This window comes from Archocentrus centrarchus, chromosome 5, assembly GCF_007364275.1.
Source record: "Archocentrus centrarchus isolate MPI-CPG fArcCen1 chromosome 5, fArcCen1, whole genome shotgun sequence".
Classification (NCBI taxonomy): domain Eukaryota; kingdom Metazoa; phylum Chordata; class Actinopteri; order Cichliformes; family Cichlidae; genus Archocentrus; species Archocentrus centrarchus.
The window spans coordinates 17,135,672-17,156,529 of NC_044350.1; the positions used below are offsets into that span (position 1 = coordinate 17,135,672).

The 20,858-nt window shown below is 39.8% G+C and overlaps 3 protein-coding genes across 3 annotated transcripts; 2 read left to right on the plus strand and 1 right to left on the minus strand.

Moving 5' to 3' along the window:
- Positions 1 to 132: 132 nt before the first annotated feature.
- rft1 (RFT1 homolog) lies at positions 133 to 3,899 on the plus strand. Its single transcript, XM_030728939.1, has 10 exons — positions 133 to 487; positions 573 to 658; positions 743 to 865; positions 943 to 1,234; positions 1,329 to 1,463; positions 2,166 to 2,426; positions 2,520 to 2,664; positions 2,755 to 2,860; positions 3,034 to 3,283; positions 3,416 to 3,899. The coding sequence occupies exons 1-10, from the start codon at positions 425 to 427 to the stop codon at positions 3,578 to 3,580; spliced, it is 1,626 nt and encodes a 541-aa protein (XP_030584799.1). The 5' UTR covers positions 133 to 424; the 3' UTR covers positions 3,581 to 3,899.
- Positions 3,900 to 11,494: 7,595 nt separating this feature from the next.
- mustn1a (musculoskeletal, embryonic nuclear protein 1a) lies at positions 11,495 to 12,850 on the plus strand. The gene is made up of 3 exons (XM_030730264.1): positions 11,495 to 11,811; positions 11,936 to 12,062; positions 12,375 to 12,850. Exons 1-3 carry the CDS (start codon positions 11,704 to 11,706, stop codon positions 12,470 to 12,472), a joined length of 333 nt encoding a protein of 110 aa, XP_030586124.1. The 5' UTR covers positions 11,495 to 11,703; the 3' UTR covers positions 12,473 to 12,850.
- Positions 12,851 to 12,957: 107 nt separating this feature from the next.
- Positions 12,958 to 20,815, minus strand: ruvbl1 (RuvB-like AAA ATPase 1). Its single transcript, XM_030730263.1, has 11 exons — positions 20,506 to 20,815; positions 19,113 to 19,199; positions 18,869 to 19,001; positions 17,857 to 18,008; positions 17,299 to 17,388; positions 16,507 to 16,656; positions 16,330 to 16,393; positions 16,048 to 16,246; positions 15,860 to 15,962; positions 15,680 to 15,771; positions 12,958 to 13,375 (listed from the first exon to the last, which is right to left on the minus strand). The coding sequence occupies exons 1-11, from the start codon at positions 20,644 to 20,646 to the stop codon at positions 13,216 to 13,218; spliced, it is 1,371 nt and encodes a 456-aa protein (XP_030586123.1). The 5' UTR covers positions 20,647 to 20,815; the 3' UTR covers positions 12,958 to 13,215.
- Between the last annotated feature and the right edge of the window lie 43 nt (positions 20,816 to 20,858).

Sequence of the window (20,858 nt, forward strand, 5' to 3'; positions counted from 1 at the left end):
CATAGTTTTGAGATACCTAATTCGGCATTTGACAATAACCCGAAATTTTTAAGTCACGGGTGGCTTTTTTTCCCCCAGTGGAGGAAACAAGCTTCCATAGCGACCTGTTGCCAGGCAAAATCAGAAGGAATGTTACGCTATCTAGCGGTAAAACGGTGAATGTAACGTTGCGTGATGTCACCACGTAATACGCTTCCGTATAATGTGTACGGAAGCATTAGTGTCGCACTCTACGGCTTCTTCTGCCGGCTACGACTGACATCTCATAGTTACTCTGCTGGAATAATGTCTGGCGTTTTGGTTTCTGTTGCAGTCGAGATAAGAGCTCCCACGGTATGACAGTGTTATGATTCTTCTTCGTAGAAAGTAGCGGACACCTCATCAACTACACACCAAAGTTTCACCGAGCCAGAGGAAGCCCAAAATGAGTTCTCAGGATATACTGCAAAGTGTGTCCACTTTAGCATCGTATAATGTGTTACTACAGGTAAATACATACATGTTACTAACACAATAGTGGACGCGTGTGTGTTGAGAGTATTTATTTATGTAGTCTGGTTTTATATACTCAGGTGATGTTCCGTGTGCTCACCTTCCTCCTGAATGCCTTCACGCTGCGGTTTGTGTCCAAAGAGCTGATTGGGGTTGTCAATGTCAGGTAAAGTTTGCATGCAAAGACTACAGTAATTTTAGTGCTCCAACGGCTCTAACATGTGTCTCCACGTGTTTCTTTATTATGCAGGCTTACACTACTGTATTCCACATTAGTGTTTTTGTCCAGAGAGGCTTTCCGGAGGGCCTGTCTGAGCGGGGAATCGGGTAAAAACCACAGCTGGAGACAAGTTATCAATCTCCTATGGATGACGTGAGTTGATTAAATGGCAATATGGGCATTTTGATTCTTAGCTTTTGATGCTCAAATCTTGTTTTTTAATTTTTCAGGGTGCCCCTTAGTGTGTTATGGGCAGTCCTGCTGGTCTCTGTGTGGCTGTGGCTCCTGGAAGTCCCAGATGCTCAGGCTGTCCCTTACTACAGCCCTGCTGTGATGCTGTTTGCCTTATCAGGAGTGCAGGAGCTCCTGGTTGAACCCTTGTGGGTCTTGGCTCAGGCTCACATGTTTGTCCGGCTGAAAGTAGTCGCGGAGAGCTTAGCAATGATTGCAAAGTGCAGCATAACTGTGATTCTGGTGGTGTTTGCCCGTGAATGGGGCCTTTACATCTTCTCTGCTGCTCATGTAAGAAATCAGCTGGAGCCTTGTTTATCTGCTTTATTTCTGTAAATATTTCTTTCAACTTTTTTAATGACGTCAAGCTGTGTGCACTTCTTAGTTGGTGTACACAGGGTTCCTGGTGCTATGCTACGCTGCTTACTTCATTCGTTTCTTGGGTTCTAAAGAGGCAGCCAGGAAGAGTTTCCCGTTGCGCCGTGTTGGTGATTTGCTGCCCCGTAGAGAGTATGGAGAGGTAATTGGCCTAGCATGGCGTTATACATTACTCATATCTCCCATCATAATCATACTGGGTCATTCCATCTCAAATATGATAAGTTGTAGCACAAAAACACAAATATAGTAGATAGTATAATCCGCATAGAACAAAATTCTGGAGTTTCCAGATGGTGTATGTATCTATGTATCTATGTATCTATCTATGTATCTATCTATGTATCTATCTATCTATCTATCTATCTATCTATCTATCTATCTATCTATCTATCTATGTATCTATCTATCTATCTATCTATCTATCTATCTATCTATCTATGTATCTATCTATCTATCTATCTATGTATCTATCTATCTATCTATCTATCTATATGTGTATATGTATGTGTGTGTGTATTGAAATTTGAGGCAATGTAACCATAACCCTAATCAATATTGACACAGGCAAGCAGGGATGAATGCTGCAAGAATTGCCATCTATATGAAAATGCTGCATTGCTGCATGTTTAATGCTTCTTATGTCTCAAAAATGAAAAATTTACAGACACACACACACATATATATATTCCAAGCTTTGGACCATAAAAGTTTTAGGCAAATCAGAGATGGTCGAGCAGAAAATGTTCTAAAAAATTGCTGATATGAGCTGGAATGACCCTACTGGGTTATATGCTTTTTACTATTTAGGGATGATATTCTAAATTTTTTTCTGTGTTTAAAGCCACTAGTTGACAGGACTCTAGCCCGGCTCACATGGAGCTTCTTCAAGCAGTCCTTCCTGAAGCAGATTCTGACGGAGGGTGAGCGGTACGTCATGACCTTTTTGAACGTCCTCAGCTTTGGAGACCAGGGTGTTTATGATATCGTCAATAATCTGGGCTCCATGGTTGCGCGCTTCATCTTCTTGCCAATTGAAGAAAGCTTCTACATATTCTTTGCCAAAGTGCTGGAGAGAGGGCGTGATGTCAGAAATCAGAAACAGGTCTGAAGTGTGAACATAAGCACAAACAAATGTTTGTGAGTGGCTGTGCTTGAATCGTTGATTTAAAAATTTTTTTGTTGTATTTTGTGACAGGATGAAGTTGCCATTGCAGCAGAGGTCCTGGAGTGCCTGCTGAAACTGGTGCTGGTGATCGGTCTGATTATCACAGTGTTTGGCTATGCCTACTCTCACCTGGCTCTGGATATTTATGGCGGCTCGCTGCTTAGTAGTGGGTCAGGTATGTGAGTGAGAATCCAGTCACAGGAGACACCAGTGTATGCAATTCTATTTTGTTCTGTGTTCTTAATTTTTTTTTTTTGCTTTTTAGGGCCCAGCTTGCTGCGGTGTTACAGCTGCTATGTCCTCCTGCTTGCTGTAAACGGTGTAACAGAGTGCTTTGTTTTTGCTGCCATGAGCCAAGAAGAGGTTGACAAGTGAGAGTGAAGAAACACACACACACACACACACACACACACACACACACACACACACACACACACACACACACACACACACACACACACACACACACACACACACATACACACACAGAGTTATTTTACAGCTCGTGAACTGTCATTTAACACTGTTTGTGTTATGTCCTCAGGTATAACTTCATCATGCTGGCTCTTTCTGTCTCCTTCCTCTTCCTGTCATACATACTGACATGGTGGGCTGGCAGCGTTGGCTTCATACTGGCAAACTGCCTTAATATGGGCCTCCGGATCTTACACAGCCTGCTTTACATACACCATTATTTCCAGCGGAGTCAGTGGAAACCTCTGCGAGGCCTGTTGCCCTCCCCTCTTATACTGCTGGCACTGGGCATCAGTGGAATTGTCACGGCAGTTTCTGAGGTTTGTTTTATCTCGAAATATTAAATATTGAATTGCAATTTTACTCAACATACTGCATTATTATTATTATTATTGTCCTATAGAAGTCTGTGACCCTAACTGGAGCATCTGTATTCTTTTCTTTCTTTCCAGGCTTTTTTCTGCTGCAACAGCGGCTGGTTGCTGAGGCTGGTCCACATCTGTGTGGGAACAATATGTCTGCTTGGTGTGCTTGTAGCTGTTCTTCTCACAGAGACTGAGCTTGTTCAATTTGTGAGGACACGGCTATTGCCTCGATACAGAAAGAAACACACTTAAATTAGACATAAATTTGTTACACCTGACTAGAAGAAAATGTCTATTTCCACTACAAACTGAGTGACCATTACTGAGTAAGTGAAAGCTGGGGAACAACTTTTTCTTTAAAAGGACATCACATGTGTTATGAGTGTGTGTGAATCTGTGTGTTTTATGTACAAATATAAAGAAATGTTTTGACTGTTTCAGGATCTAATTTTTGGTTTAAACAAAAAGGTGTCTGTATTTTAATAAAACTTTTTATTATTGTTCTAAACAAAGCATGGCCACTGCATTTATATCTATGATACTTTTCCAGGTTGCAGTCTGAGAGTGAAGTACTCTATTGGGGTAATATAGTACTAAGATAGGATGGGGCCTGATTATTCAAGACCTTGTATGTGAGAAGGATTTTAAATTCAGTTCCGGATTTACAGGGAGCCAATGAAGAGAAGCCAGTGTGGAAGAAATATGCTCTCTTTTTTAGTCCCTGTCAGTACTCTAGCTGCAGCATTTTGGATCAGCTGAAGGCATTTTTAGGGAGATTTGACTGAGAATGATGATTGATCCAGAGTGTTTCTGTATCTTTTTACTCAGTGGTTCTGTTCCCACTTACTCCAGCTCGTCTTCTCACACCTTCATCATTATGTTTTTGTATTAACTGACATATAACTCCAAGGGCAAGGCCATTTACACATTTAAACATTGTTTTTACAAAAGAGTGATTAAGAAAGTTATCAGAATTCAACAACTGGTATTTTTGCATCCAGGATGGAACAAAGTTCAATGATGGAAATGATGTAGAAGCATCAGATATCATGGCTGCTATAACAATAATTTTAAACGGAGTATAACCATCTATACGTAATATGTGTTTGCCTAAATTTTCTTTGAGCAACAGTGCAAATGCATGCCAAAAATCTTTTAGTGAAGACAAATTTAATAAAGAAAGCTGCTGTGACACAAACTGTAGACTTAGATTAAGTGAAAACAATTTCTGTATTAAGTTTTTGTCAAAACAAAACCGTGTAACGTGGGAGAAAGAGAAAAAACAATGAATCCACTCAGTAGACAAACATTTTCTATTCAGACACAGACACCGTTTGTACCTCCAAAATACATAAATTGTAAGTTTTAAATATTTTCATGGTATCTCTTAAGATAATAATAAAAAAAGAAACATTACATTACAACAACAGTATGGCTAATTTTTGTGATTTTAAACATACCGGTCCATTTACCAGAAGGGGTCTAAAAATACTATAATTGATAATCGTGCACTACGCCACAAATTCATTTCCAAACATGACAAATGCTGCTGATTCTGACAATCCTCAGGACAGAAACCTGTCTGTGATGAAGCTGCTGCAGGAGGACACGCTGAAATGGACAAAAATGACAGACAGTGGAGTAAGAGTGAAATCCTCACCAACACAACAAATGAATCATTGATCAATTTATGTTTAATTTCTTATAAGAGTTTTGATTGAAAGAAACTTATTTTTCACTCTGCATGACGTTTCCTTCCTTCTACCCTCCATTCAGGACAAATGACAGTAAAGGGGGAATAGCTTAATAAACACAACCATAGATCAATTTTCATACTGTGATTAAAAATAGATTGAATATTTATCTTTTTAGATGGCAGGGTTCACAGTCCATGCTATCTTTGGTCTTTATGTCATATTGTCTCCTCTGTGTTTTCTCTGAAATACAAATGACAAACACAGGAAAAAAAAAACTGTTAATAAATTTCAGCAACTGGGAGAACTGCTTCTCTAAGGCGGAGTTGTCATAATAATATAAAATAAAAATATACTTATCTTTTTTTAAATGACAGTTTACAGTGCATGCTGCATCTTCCCTTCTCTCTGAAAGTTAAATGGATGTTAACAATTAAGGACTTCATCAAAACAAAGTAAAAGAATTGCTGATGAGAGTCCTGATTGAGTCCTAGATTAAATGTGTGTATAGTTATCTTTCAAAATGAGAGTGTTTGCATCTCTTGTTTTCTCTCAGCTCTCTAAAAGGCTGACAGAACATTAAAAAAGATCAAAGTTAAACAACTATGTAAGTAATGTATTTAAGTAACCTCTTCAAAACAACTATCCTATGTTTCTTTTTGGATCCATCCACCCATGCATTCATAAATATATTTACAGCTTTAATGAGGGGAATTGTTTTGTGTGTTTTTTTCTCATCTTGCCTCTTCATCTGACTTTTAAAGACAAAAGGCAGAAAGGGAAGAATCAGAGTTAAAATATCAATATGTTTTCCAATATTGTGGGACATTATTTTAGAAACACCATTTACTACTTACCACTTTCTTCTTTCTTGTTCATGTGTAAAGTGCAAGAGAAGATGATCAACACTTGGAGTGTGGACAGAATTCCTCTGGTACGCCTTCAGCACACAAAGATCTGCCTTCTCAAGAAGAACTGGAGTCAGGATTTGAGGAGGAAAGCAGGAGCCTGCAGGCGGCACCATCACACCAGCTGGCAAGTCTGTAAGCAGAGGTGGAGTGGCATTTTCCCTCTGGCTTTGCTCCACATGGGTGAAAGGTGTCATCATCTGGAGTGAGTGGAAGAATCCCCTAACTGGGATATAATGAAAATCCTTGTACCTGTTGACCAGGTTATGGTACAAGCTGAGGATCAGGTAGTCCATGGAGTCGATACTGCTGCTGCTCAAAGGATGGACACTCGTTCTGCTCATAGAAATAATTTGCAAAATTATGATTTTAGCTGCATGTGAATTAAAAATTTACAGCTCCCAGTAAAGAACAGTTCTGTGTGTTTTTTGGTGACTCTTAACAAAGTTCAAGGTCATTAATGATTGAAAGAGTTTATAATGTAATCAAAAATTGTGATCAGTGAATGTAATCCATGTTATATGTAAATTATTGTCAATAAGGTTTCATGGAGTTTCACTGATGTTTTAATATGCATTCACGTTTAGCACTTGCGCTTTTATATTTTCATATTAGTTAATTATTAGTCTGTGGAAAATAAAGCATCTAAATTTAGGTGAGAAACCTCAAAGAGCTCCTTATTGCATGCACACAATGTTTAAATCCATCACAAACCACAGAGCACACATCTGGACAGCTGCATAGATGCTACAATACCAGAGGAACCCCCACACAATGTCCACCCATCCACCCATTTTCTTCCACTTATCACAGGGGCAGCAGCCTAAGCAGAGAAACCCAGACCTCCCTCTCCCCATCTACTTCCCCTCTCTTATTCCGAGGAACATTGAGGCATTCCCAGGCCAGCAGAAAAACGTAATCTCACATAAAATCCTCATAAAATAAAATGTTAACATTCATGAAATCCTACTCACTTAAAATCAATAAAAGGCCAGACTGTTTGCTGGCAGTGTTGGGCCAAAAAGTGATTTCCGATGTTTCCGTGTGTTTCTTATGTGTAATGTCTGCTTATATTGGTAAATAGCCTTTAGTCAACAGGACATTTGTGAAGGGTTTATATTTAAAATAAATAAATGACCTGTTTTCAAGTATCTTTATGATTGTGCATTATTGCATCTACATCAAAATCAATCTGGTCCTTTTTAGACACTTCAACTATGTTTATAGAACTGTGATGTTATAGTTGCTGCCCACTTAAGTGAGATATGATGGACATGTTTCTAAGATTATAGGCCAAGAAATTCATTCACAACACTATAAATACAGCCAATCATTTTTTGGCAGACGATCACAGCGGCAAAACCAATATGCCTCAGACTAATAATCATAATAGTATAATATTATAATGTACTTTGTTACAATATTTTACCGTAGCGTTTATCCATTATATGGGTGATGCCAAGTGTGAGCAGGTACTTTTCACGCTGAAAACAAGAGGAGGCCATTTGAAGTTTGAATTTGGAAATTCAGTTTCCACAGCACTAGAAAAAACTCCTGTCAGCGCTCGTATGAAACATCCGTGTTTAGACTTCGGCTTCTATACCTTCTAATCAACATGTCATTTGTCAGATGATTCAGCTTTTTTCAGAAAAAGTTGTTTACAATTATATATTTTTTTAAAAACATGTTTTTCATATATTTTCATACGTTCATATTCATATTTATTTTAATATCTATTGCCAGATTGTTTTTTTAGTTTATCTTTGATCTTTTAAATTAATTCTCCAGTTTATAAATATTAAAGAACAATAACTGAAATGCATTATGGAAATTCATAATGGTCCCTTTTTATCGTTAAATGATACTAAAATCTGCTCATTGCCTTTTTTTCTTTTTTTTTTAAATTGACAATCAGCCTCCCAGTTTTTTGGAACATCCATCCATCCATTTTCTTCCACTTATCCGGGGCTTGTATTTGCGATCTCATTCTTTTGGTGACTACCCAAAGCTCATGACCATAGATGAGGGTAGGGACGGTAAATCGACAGCTTTGCTTTCATACACAGCTCCCTCTTTACCACGTCAGACCGGTGCAGCGTCCGCATCACTGCAGATGCAGCCCCAGTCTGTCTGTCAATCTCCCGTTCCCTTCTCCCGTCATTTGTGAACAAGACCCCGAGATACTTGAACTCCTCCACCTGGGGCAGCGACTCATCCCTGAAGGCCAAAGTGGGCACTCCACCCTTTTCCGGTTGAGGACCAGGGTCTCAGACTTAGAGGTGCTAATTCTCATGCCAGCCGTTTCACGCTTGGCTGTGAACTGTTTCGCTGCAAGCTGGAGACCACCACCTGATGAAGCCAACAGGACCGCATCATCCGCAAAGAGCAGAGATGAGTTTCTGATGCCACCAAGGTGGAAGCCTTCTGCCACTTGGCTATGCCTAGAAATTCTGTCCATAAAAATTATGAACAAAATTGGTGACAAAGGGCAGCCCTGGCGAGGTCCAACATCCACAGGAAACGAGTCCAACTTATTGCCGGCAATACGGCAATGACAGTGAGACCTGGAGGGGTGTGGAAGGAACAGCCTACCTGAGCTGAACTGGATTATGTTTTGTTATTGGACTTCTGTGCAAACTACAATTTGTCCATAATGAACACCAATTTCAAACATAAGGATGTCCATAAGCGCATGTGGTACCAGAACACCCTAGGTTGCAGGTCAGTGTTTGATTTTGTAATTGTATCATCAGATCTGTGGCTGTATGTTCGGTGCACTCGAGTGAAGATTGGAGCTGAGCTGTCAGATGATCACCACCTTACAGAGAGGAGGTCTTGAAGTTGACAGCCTGGTGTTCAGAGAACAACCTGGTATTGAACACCATGAAAACCAAAGAGATCATCATCGACTTCAGGAAGCACAGGACTGACCCAGCTCCCCTCTACATCAACGGCGAGCGTGTGGAGAGGGTCCACACCTTCAGGTTTCTTGGTGTCCTCATCTCTGCTGATCTCTCTTGGTCAGATAACATCACAGCTGTTATCAAGAAGGCTCAGCAGCGACTTCACTTCCTGAGGGTCCTCAGGAAGAACAACTTGGACTCAAACCTGCTGCTGACCTTCTACCGCTCATCCATTGAGAGCCTGCTGACGTACTGTATCACAGTATGGTACGGCAGCTGCACTGAGGCAGACAGGGTCAGGCTTCAGAGGGTAGTCAAGACAGCACAAAGAATCGTTGGCTGCCCTCTCCCCTCCCTGATGGACATCTACACCTCCCGCTGCATCAGCAGAGCCAGGAACATCATCAAGGACAGCTCACACCCTGGCTTTGACCTGTTTGACCTGCTGCCCTCTGGCAGGCGCTACAGGTGCATCAAAGCCAGAACAAACAGACTCAAGAACAGTTTCTTCGCCAGAGCAATCACCACTCTGAACTCACACACTCACCCACTGTAACTGTGCAATATTATATTATTCATACTGAACAATATCTGACATTCCTATATTGTGTAATATCCAGTATTCATTCACTAGTGCAATATTCATTCACCAAGTGCAATATTCATCATCTTCATTATTATATGTATACACATATTTACTTTTCTTACAATGTACAGATGCACCAATGTATGTATATATTTTTATACATTCTATTTTTTGTATATTTTACAAATTGTTTATTTCTGTATATCTCTTGATTATATTGATCATACTAGATTATAATATTTTTTATAATATTTTTATTTTAGAGAGTTTGATTTTCTGTTACATGGCACTGAACAGGAGTGGCCCTCCAATCTCATTGTACATCCTGTATAATGACAATAAAGGCATTCTATTCTATTCTATTCTATTCTACCTGGTGGTGAGTTGGATCAGATGGCAGGGGAGGATGCTGCACCTCAACTCCTGCCTCTGGCAGAACTTTGACAGTATTCTGAGGAAGGCCGAGGACCATGGCAAGGTGGTAAATTGTTAGGACAGTCTGATAGGAATGAATTACAATAGTCCAACCTAGAAGTAATAAATGCTTGAATTAGCTTTTCAGCATCACTTTGAGACAGGATGTTTCTAATATTAAAAATACTGCATAAATGCAAAAAAGCAGTCCTACATATTTGCTTAATATGTGCATTGAAGGACATATCCTGGTCAAATATGACTCCAAGATTCCTCACAGTGTTACTGGAGCCCAAGGTAAATGCCATCCAGAGTAAGTATCTGATTAGACACCATGTTTCTAAGGCTTGTAGGGATGAGTACAATAACCTCAGTTTTATCTGAATTTAGAAGCAAGGAAATTAGAGGTCATCCAGGCCTTAATATCTTTAAGACATTCCAGCAATTTAACTAATTGGTGTGTCATCTGGCTTTTTGGATAGATAAAGTTGAGTATCATCTGCATAACAATGAAAATGTATGCTATGCCTTCTAATAATACTGCCTAAGGGAAGCATGTACAATATAATGTATATTATATAAAATATAATACAATGTACAATATTCTTATTTATATGTGTGTGCATATATATGGTTGCAGGTACAAAATACATTTCACTGTGCATTGTACTGTGTATAACTGTGCATGTGACAAATAAACACTATCTTAATCTTAATCTATAAATAGATTTGGTCCCAGCACAGAACCCTGTGGAACTCCATAAACAACCCTAGTGTGTGAAGAAGTCTCCCCCACTGACATGAACAACTTGGAGTCTATTAGATACAAATGATTTAAACCACTGCAGCACAGTACCTTTAATACCTATGGCACACCCTAATCTCTGTAATAAAATATCATGGTCAACAGTATCAAATGCTACACTGAGGTTTGGCAGGACAAGCACAGAGATGAGTCCACTGTCAGAGGCCACAAGAAGATCATTTGTAACCTTCACTAATGCTGTTTCTGTACTGTGATGAATTCTGAATCCTGACTGAAACTCTTCAAACAAACTGTTCCTCTGAAGACAATTAGTTAGCTGTTTTACAACTATTCTTTCAAGAATTTTTGACAGAAAAGGAAGAGTCTAAATAAATATGAGTAGTATTAATAATAGCTGTATAGTATATTTATACGTATTTGTACAACAACAGGATGGCCCCAGAAGTCCTATGTCTGTGACTTCTTATTTTATTACTTCATGAGAGCTTAGTAGGCTTGAGTTCGGTGATTAATTCAACTCAGCTACCTTCTCTTTTTGTTTCCCTTCCCAATAACAGACAGAAATTTACTTGCTGGCCTTTCCCTCTTACTAATTTCCACCGAATCTGGAGTCTCTACGGGGTTAAATAATGATGTAATTATGGAAAATGAGCACTAGTGGGTGGGGTGACAGGATAGGTTCCAGCCCCCAGCAACTCTGAACTGGATAAGCGGAAGATGGATGGACGGGTGGGGTGACATTCTTCTACAGCAGGAAAAAGCTTGTAAATTCTCCTTTTAAGAGACTCGAGTACTTATCTTTTGATTCATATCTTCTGAACTTTGAGTTTAATTTGCTTGGCTTGTTTATTGTCGGTGTTGTTAGAAAGCAGCTACCCAAACACACTTGTGAGCTTCCTACACCCGTTATACTGATTAAATGTAATGCCACAAGTTGCAGTAGTGTTATATCTTCTTAGGAAACAGCAGAGAGGAGCAGATGCTGTGAAAAATTAAGAGGGAGAGACAGAAAGGAGGAGGAGTCAGTTCCCTCATTACGTCATTTATTGTGTGTTAGGAACAGATTTATTGCCCACTGGAGACTAACTGCTAGGTTGTATATATATGAGAGTGTGTGTGTTGGGCTCAACCCGCTGGAGAAAAAGAAAGCGAGCTGAAAGAAAGGAGAATTTATTCCAGGACATCTTCAGCTACTCAACAATCATGTCTCAAGTAAGAGCAGTGTTTGTGTTTTCAAAGCAAGACATATTTCCTCACATTGCTGAACATAATTGGTGCAGACATGGGGATTGTCAGAAAATGCTTTGTGTTGTACTTTTCCTTTACTGCCCTTCAGCCTAGTCAGGAAGATGAGCAAATGCAGCGTCCAGAAGTGACAGAAGAAGACCTGACCGAAGCAAGGAACAAACTGGGTGCTGCTGGGCCTCCGAAGAGCAAGACAATGGAAGTAATGGAGGAGTGCGGTAAGGACATGCACACACGCACAGCAAAATGATTTGACACTAAACTGGTAGATGATAGTGAAAGAAACTACTCTGCTTCTGTATTTGGTTAAGACCGTGAGTTAATGTGAGGGGCGTTTCTCATGTTGCTTAAGTTTCCACTCCATAAAAAGAGAAGAAAAAGGAAAGGGTCGTAATGATGGGAGATTCCTGTCAGTGCTCCCTCTGGCACTGCAGGACACACTGTGTATTTAGAAAGCAAATATTTATGTCTTACATAATCCATTTTACTGCTGCATTTACAGTGAGATCCCTGTTTCCTGTACTTCACAGAGAAAGTGGGGAAAGTTGCTCCATCTGTGTTCAGCAGAGCGAGGTCGGGAGGAGAGACTGTTTTCAACACTCGCTCAGCTCAGCCAATCAGGAAATAGATGAAAACTTCCTGACCGTGGCTGAACCTGTTCCAGGTTAATGCGTTTGGATCAGTCGTTTCCCCATTCAGTCCAAGAAAAAGCTTGCTTAAAGCCTACTTTTGTTAAGAGCATAATTTAACTTTAGATTTATTGATAAGAAGCTTTCTTAAAATTCAAGGTCTAGATGAATTCAGGTTCAGTGTTTAAAACAGATACATTAAGAAGGTTCTGAGATATAAAACAGCCTATGCAGTATTTTAACTGATACTTCAAAAAGAGCTTTATATAATAATTATAATAAAAATATAAAGACACAAACTTATTCACCACTGTCGCAATTAAACTGAATGTAAAAACAAACAAACAAAAAACCCACTTTGTAACAAATAAAAATAATTTCTTGAAACTATGCAAATTCTGTCTCGTCTTGCCTGTTCATTGTGAAAATGCCAATGCCCGTAAAAGGTAATGAAACAATCAGAAATATAAGAAAACTGAGACAATTTGTATTTTTCTTTTTATTTCAAAATTTCCCATCAATAAATGGAACAGATAAAAATTTGAACAAAACTACTGCAGAAAATGAGGCAGGGAAACTAGAATGATAAATGAGAACAGAAGCATAGAACTAGAATGGAAAAATACAGTGAATCAGTGGGCTGGTATGTATGCCCCCCCCAAAAAAAACAAAACAAAACAAAAAACAAAACAACAACAAAAAAACCCCAAAACAAACAAACACACAAAAAGAACCCATCAACTTATTTCATGAACTTGTGATCCTGATCTTGGAGGATTTTCGCTGAAGACTTGGCATCGTAGAACAGCTCATTGATCTCCTCTACCTGCTCCCTCTCCACGGTCTCTTTTCCCTGAACACGGCCCAACAGACTGGCCGGCGTCAGCAGCTGTACGGAGTATCTGAGAGAAACAGGAAACACTCTTTTTTTATATATATATATAAAAACACTAAGAGGAAATTTCTGGAGGTGCAAATCCTAAAATTGCTTTACATCAGTATACGCTGGACGTTTTTACATTTGCCCCCCCAGTGTTGCTTAAGCATAATGAAAATTTGGAGCTATTACAGGGTTTATACGGGAATCATAGAGTTCAATTTGCTACCTTTTACTACCTATTTTTACTACCTCTAAAATATTTTTACTACCAGCACAAAATCGAGCAGCAGCCTTTTTTGGGGTAGCGGTGGATTCACAGCACTAAGCCATGTAAGATGATAGCCTATCACAAAGACAAAAGACAAAACTTTATCCCACTTACTTGAAGGTGTAACTGTGACTTTGTCTTGACTAAGACCTCATACACATTTTTAATTCAAACACATTTCAAGATGACTTAGGAAATTTGTTTTTTTAAGACTATAAACAAAATGCAATGAAATTCAAGTTTCACAAGCCGATGATTTATTTTCCAATAGAACATTAGAATACTGGTTTTCTGCTGAGATGTGATGGCAATACTTGTGCAGTTGCTTTGTGTAGCACTAAAAAAAATGTGTAGCATGCGAATCAGCTGCTGGTGAATGGTGGATGTTTGGCGTGATTTGATCGCCGTCACACGTCCAGGTCAAATTTTTTTTTTTTCTGCACACTTTACAAAATGCCTCTCCATCATTCCCCATGACCGGCTTAACCTCTGGGGTCCGGGGTATATTTGGCCATTTTTGTTTTTAGCTCTATAGTTGACCTTAGAAACTGTTTACCTTGCCTTGTTTGGTATCTTTTTTTTTTTTTCAGCACCACTTCATGTGTATAACTGTATAGTTATTCTTTCACTTTGACATACTGTATTAACACACTGGACTTTAAATCACATAAAATCCAAGTAGAAAAAAGTTAGATTTTTTTTTACTGTAAAATTAACAAACATGCTTAACGAATTTAAAATGCAAATATAAGTTGTAAATTTTCAAAACTTGTGTAAAAATATAGTAAATAATAAAGTGATATACAACTATTCACATTAAAATGCAGTAAAGGCCTCAGGTGTTTTTCTGTACAACTATTTGCAGAGCAATCAGGACTCACATTAAGATGCTTGACAAATTATTTATGCCACCTCAAAAAACAGTTTCTGTCCTCCACAAGACTGAGGGGCCCATAACAGGCAAAACTTGCCAGTAAAGTTGTCTCTTTTACCACTTTTTTCACCTGTTCGTCAGCAGCCAAATGCACGCATTTTTCCACCAATAGGAAAGGAGTTGTCTGGAATTTTTTATTTTTTTTATTAGCAAGCACTTCCTGTTAGTGAAACTCACGTTTTCGCCGTTTATTTCTGCAGAAAACGCGCATCAAAGGTGAGGACAAGATACAGGAAAACGCATGGCATAAATTATTGGGCATAGCTCTGGTTTTACTTGGCCTTTTTGATGTAATTTAAAAACTGGTACGTAGTTCGAAGTCTGCACTTTCGATTCATGGCAGAAGCCATCATCATGCTACGTCATCTCAAATCGGCGACTCATTTTGACGCGCAGGCGCGTCCGTGGACTCATCGAACCGAAGTTGTGAAAACTTAAATTTTCCCATGAAGAGGCACAAGATGATTCGCTAGTCCCAACAACACCGTGCATGCGCACAGCAAATCGGGCAGCGGAACCAATCGAGTCTATCAACGTCAACTCAGGTCCTGCGGAGTAGTCATATTTTTATACAGATTTTATAGTTACACGAACTTAAAACAAAACGTCTGCATCAATAGAAAAGTCAAAATATATTGAAGGGTGATGAAAAATTTTACTAACAAGTCAAGTTCTGTTTGTTACCGTTGACTACATTTTAATAGCCTTAATTTGAGCTCATTTAATTTACTACCTTTTACTACCCCACGGAAACCGTGCATTACAATCCCTTCAAACACTGTTTTCCCTCCTTTATGTTTGGCACCATTTATGGCTTAATATTCTGGCACCCATGGGGCTTGTCAAAAATTTAAAAAAAAATACACAATCTTTTACTTTGTTGAGCAAAACCCACCTCTTACTGAGCTGAGGAATTTCATCGCTCTTGCACTTAAAATTCCCTAATCTGTTCAACCTGTACTTTACTACCTCATAAATGTTTTTCTTTTATTCATAAATGCTTCTTTGTGCCTGTTGAAGACTTAAAATGCTTAAACCAAACACTGTGGATACTCGGTGTAAGGCCGCTCATTTTTTTCTTCCCCCCACCATTTTTGATAAGACACCAAGCTCTATGGCCGTACCTGAGGGTGGTCTTGGTGCCAATCTCTGCCAGGTGTGTAAGAGCTTCCTCACTGATGCTGATTCCCTCAGTCTGAGCTCGAATCTTGATGATCTACAAACCACAGCCTCGTTAGTGACGCATGCGCAGAACGCTACACGTTGGACATCACAGATTCTGATATTTAGGTCTTCAGACTTACCTGCTTCATCTCCTGTGGTGTGTACAACATGGTACGAATTATCATGACTCTGTCCAGCAAGTCCAGAGGAATGCCGTGTGGAGAACTGATGTCCTCTGTCCCCCTGATAAACAGTAAACTGTTAAACCCTGAAACCGTTTTGTTTAGCTTTCAAAAAAATACATTTCTGTCCATGAAACACAGCTCACCTGATTAAACAGTTGCCCCTGTTAGAGGCGAACACAACAATGGGGGCGATGCTGCTTTCCAGTGCTCGATGGAGGTATGTAAAACATTCGATGTCCAGCATGTGGACCTCATCGACGAACAGCACACCGGGTACGAGCTCAGCTATACCTTGGTCTATATAGCGGTTCACCACCTTGTTGATCTCGGCACGCAACTTATCTGCATTGAGAAAGTGGCAGTGTTTCAAGAACTGAGTTCAGTTGGAGAAATTTATTCTGAGCTTGCTGTTAGACTTTCTCTACCTGTGATTTCCGTCTTTTTGGGCTTCATCAGTTGTCCCATCATGGAAAGAATATCCTGGCCTCCCTAAAAGGAAATGATGAGCCGTTATTAAAAAGTGGCAATATAAAATCAGCTTTAGGATGTATACAGATGCCTTTATTCTTAGCTGATGCTACTGTAATTTCACAATTATGTACCTGGGGGCGAGCATTGGCAACATCCAGGTCATGGAGTGTCACATCTTGGACTATCTCCTTCTTTTTGTGGACGTCGCCTTTGGGCAGTGGAACATACTCCTCTGCCTCCAGGTCAAACTCTGTTGCAAAGGTGTCACAGCGACCTTGTCTCTGCAAAGACACAGTAATAAGAAAGATTAATGCCTCACATTGCTGCAGTCAACAATGAAGGGAAAGAGACCACATGGTAGGAGGGAGAGCAGATGTATGACTAAACCCAGTGCCAGCCCATTGCAGGAATGAGGGCATGTGGCCGAAGGATGAAAGAGCTTCAAAAGGCAAGTCATGAGGTGGCTGTCAACAGCAACAAATGTGTGGCCCAGCCCTCCTCCTTTGCCCTCTGACTAGAGTGAACCTGTGCCTCTGGCCCACCTGCACTGATTAAAAGAACCGCCATTGCAGCCTTTCAACACAGGCCACAAGCCCCACTGTTGGAAAAGAGGAATTGTGGGAGATGGAGAGATAAAGGGAACATGAAGAGCTGCAGGAATGAGAGAGGCTCATTCCAGAGTACAGCACGAATGCAGCAGGGTGGAGAGAGATGAAAGCATGCAACCATGAAGGGTTAAAGAGGACAAGTAAGATGGAAAAATCCTCAACTTTGACCTGACTAAGAAGTTTTTGTTAACATTATTCATTTGTAAACTACAGACAGTCTGATTAATAAAAATTAGTATAGACAATTTACTCTATAGACGATTTCTCTAACTAAAATGTGCTGCAAATGTAACACACAAAAGTGAAATGGTTTACCTTCACAGCTCCACTGTTAGCTTCAATGTAGATGACGTCTCCCACTTCCACACGCTCTTTCTGAAGACTCTCGTAAATACTGGGATCCAGCTAATGAAACACAACAGTGCTGTTTTATAGCAAAATGCTGGTCTTGCTTTAGTCATCAGCATTATTACATCAGACTATACTTGAAAGCTAATTTTCCCCACCGGTATTAACCTGACTACTAAAACCATAATTACAGTTGGTCAGTTACAGTAAAATTTAAAAAAAAGACAGCAAAATATGAATGGAAATCAAATATGGTGCCCTAGTTGTACAATTAAAGTACACACTGATTAAACAAGTTGTCACATATGAGAGAGTATTTGTTATTTGAATTTTAAAAACATCTAGCCAAAAATCTGAGAAACATGGCTTAAACATATGGAACCTGGTGAACTGCACTGGCTGTTAATGTTGGCGATTAACATTAATCACGCTTTGCTCATGCAACATATCTGAGTTTCCAACAGAAGGAAAACTACAGACAAAAAAAATAAATAAAATAAAATTTAAAAAATCTCCCAGTCTGACCTTGAGCTGTTTTGTGCCTTTGGCGGTCTTCAGACCGATGATGACGTGGCTGATGGTTTTGCCGTAGCCACCCATGGGATTCTCGGTCTCACAGGGGGTCAGTTCGGTCACCTCCCCTTCATATACCTCTTTTGTTTCTTTGATGCGCAGTCCTGAATATGACAGAGCATTACAGTTACACACACACACACACACACACACACACACACACACACACACACACACACACACACACACACACACACACACACACACACCCCTCAATCGGGCCTTTATATTCCTACATCAGCCAAGCCGCCACATCCATCAGGTTACCGAGCAATGTATTTTATTACGGAAAAGAAGTGTGTGTCCCCTATGAAATGCCTGGGCATCATTCAGTGTAATGTGATCGTGCTCTTGTTCCTGTTACATGCAGCACACAGGTGCCTGATCCTCAGTGCTGAGGGGCACAGAGCAGTTCTTAAGTCTGGACTGTACATCATGGTGCTGTTATTGATAAGGTGATGACAATGTTCAAATGAAACCCACTCTCTCTGAAGAATCTGTTCTAGGAATGGAGTGAATGTGCTAATGAGCACCTCTCTCGCCCCATTCATCAGGTACCATCAACAGTCTGAAAAACCCTTTGCCAACTGTGTGTGTAAGACACTCTGCTGTTCCTCTCCATGGACTCTTTAGACCCATTACAGAAAAAAAGTTTCTTTCTCACTTCTACTATGAGCTTTTTTTTTCCTTCCACCAACACAATACAAAAGGAGTATGTTTTTCTAAGACTTTACCTGTAGGAAATGTCTTAATAGGAAATCTAATTAAATTCTGTCTGTTCCTTACTTATCAATTAAATGGTTAGAAATGAACTGTCAGCATTTAGAAACAGTGCCAGGTTAATTAAATTATTCCCAAGCTTCTTTTCACCGCTACAAACTAAATGTACAATAGGTCAGAACCTATCAAGTACATCTGGAGGCTATAAAATTAAAATTTGGGTTCAAATGTATGCGACACTGACCAATTGCCCTCCTGAAATTCTCCATCAATACTTCTGTCTTCTTGATTTCAGATGAGTAGACCTCACTGCCGACCATGGGGCAAAATGGCACTTTATTTCCCAGCTCCTGTGCCATAGCCAAGGCAAGGGCAGTCTGAAGGCAGGCAGAAATGAGAGGCAAAGTTGACAAATGTTTCAGAGACATCAGCCATATTTAATTATGCTTTACTGCTGTCCTGCCAGCTACTGAACATGGCACACTTACCTTTCCTGTTCCTGGTGGCCCTGCCAATAAAACGGCCCTCCCTGCCATCTTTTTTGAGCGGATCAGCTCTACAATGATGCCACAAGCCTGGAGAGAAAGACAAATTAGACTATTATATACACACACACAAAAAGCTTAAATGCAATACAACTAGAAGAACCCCACTCCTGAACTCAGTAACTTACATAACACTTAAGGTGTTGGGAGTACCGTAAAGCACATGAATCAACACATCTGTTATGGCTGAAGCCACCCTCTGATGCCAGTGTTGGTTCTTTTTTTGTGGCTGCAACTGACTAGACTGACCAAACCATTTAAGTTAATTCAAAGCATACCCAGTGGATCAAGAACTTAACATTTCACATCAGATTTATATATCAAGCTGTATCAGAAGCATATGATGTTTACAATCCCTGCAATCCTCTGTAGCCATTCTCATTAACTGGCACAGAGAAAATAATAATATACTGCATTTTTTGTATCTCAATAGTTATTTATAACATGCACAACTGGCTTAAGAAATGAGAACTGTGCCTGTTGCCTTAAACAGCACTTAAAAAAAGTAAGACTATATGTCATCATATAGTCTGAGCAGCTCAGCCTCCATTGTTTACAAAAATATCAGCACTGAGTGCAGCAGGCGTAGCAGAGTGCACATCGCAGCTGGTGATGCAGATGCCGATATAAGATTTTTAAGAATGATACCGATATTTGATTTACAAAATTCAATATTCTGATATACTATTTATTTCTTTTTTTCTTTCAGACACACGAAACAAACAGATTTCCCTAACATTTGTTACATGTAGTTATTTATCTACTCGTTTATGGGCTGCCTGACTCTGCTCTGATCACTTGGTAAGTTGCAGAGTGGCCTCTGGTGGACAAACTATGCAACGTGTTGATGTTTCTGTCATTATTTCTTTAATTATCACCCCAATTTTCATTTATCAGCCTATATAAATGCCAATAACAATAGTTCGGCAAATAGCTAATATCGATCGATCCCGCCCCTCGCGATACAGATTTTATCTAATAAAAATCCATATCAGCCCCAATAATTCACTACTGGTGGGGCTCATTTGTCTCCACTAGATCCATCGGAAATTGATGCCTCCCTGCTGTGCGGGAGTTTTTATAAATTCACAAATCACACTTTTAATAGTCCAGATTAAGTGAACTATGTGAAGGGATATGACTTCTTACAATAGTCGCTCTTTGAAACAAAGCTGGAAAACGACACGGCGACCCGCTCAGTGCTAATGGGATTAGCTTCTGGTGTACTGTAACGTCTGTAAAACGCTAAATTATCATCGTAGATATTTCCTGCTCTCCAAATACCCTCTCCAAAGAATAAAGGAACAACGCAGATGAAGTGAAACACGAACATTACCTCTCTTGCAGTCTCCTGGCCCACAAGTCCACATGCTGTCTGTTTAGCATTGCCGGCCTCGTCTAGCCCAAGTCCTTTGACGTGACTGTGAGAAGCGATCCTCTGCGTTTTTGTTGTGCTTTTTACCTCCTCGATTTTCATAGTTGTCTTATTTGTGCAAATGTGTTGCGTAAAGACTGCGAGACGCGTTAAATACACATAAAATGTCTACTGTAAATACCGCTGCAATCGGCGCCTAAACTCAAAACACAGGAAAATGTGTTTCCATGTGGGTTACTAAGGAAAATAAGCGGAAGTGATACCTTAAAGTACCGCCTATTTGAACGGCTGTGGAATACTATTGGGCAATGTCA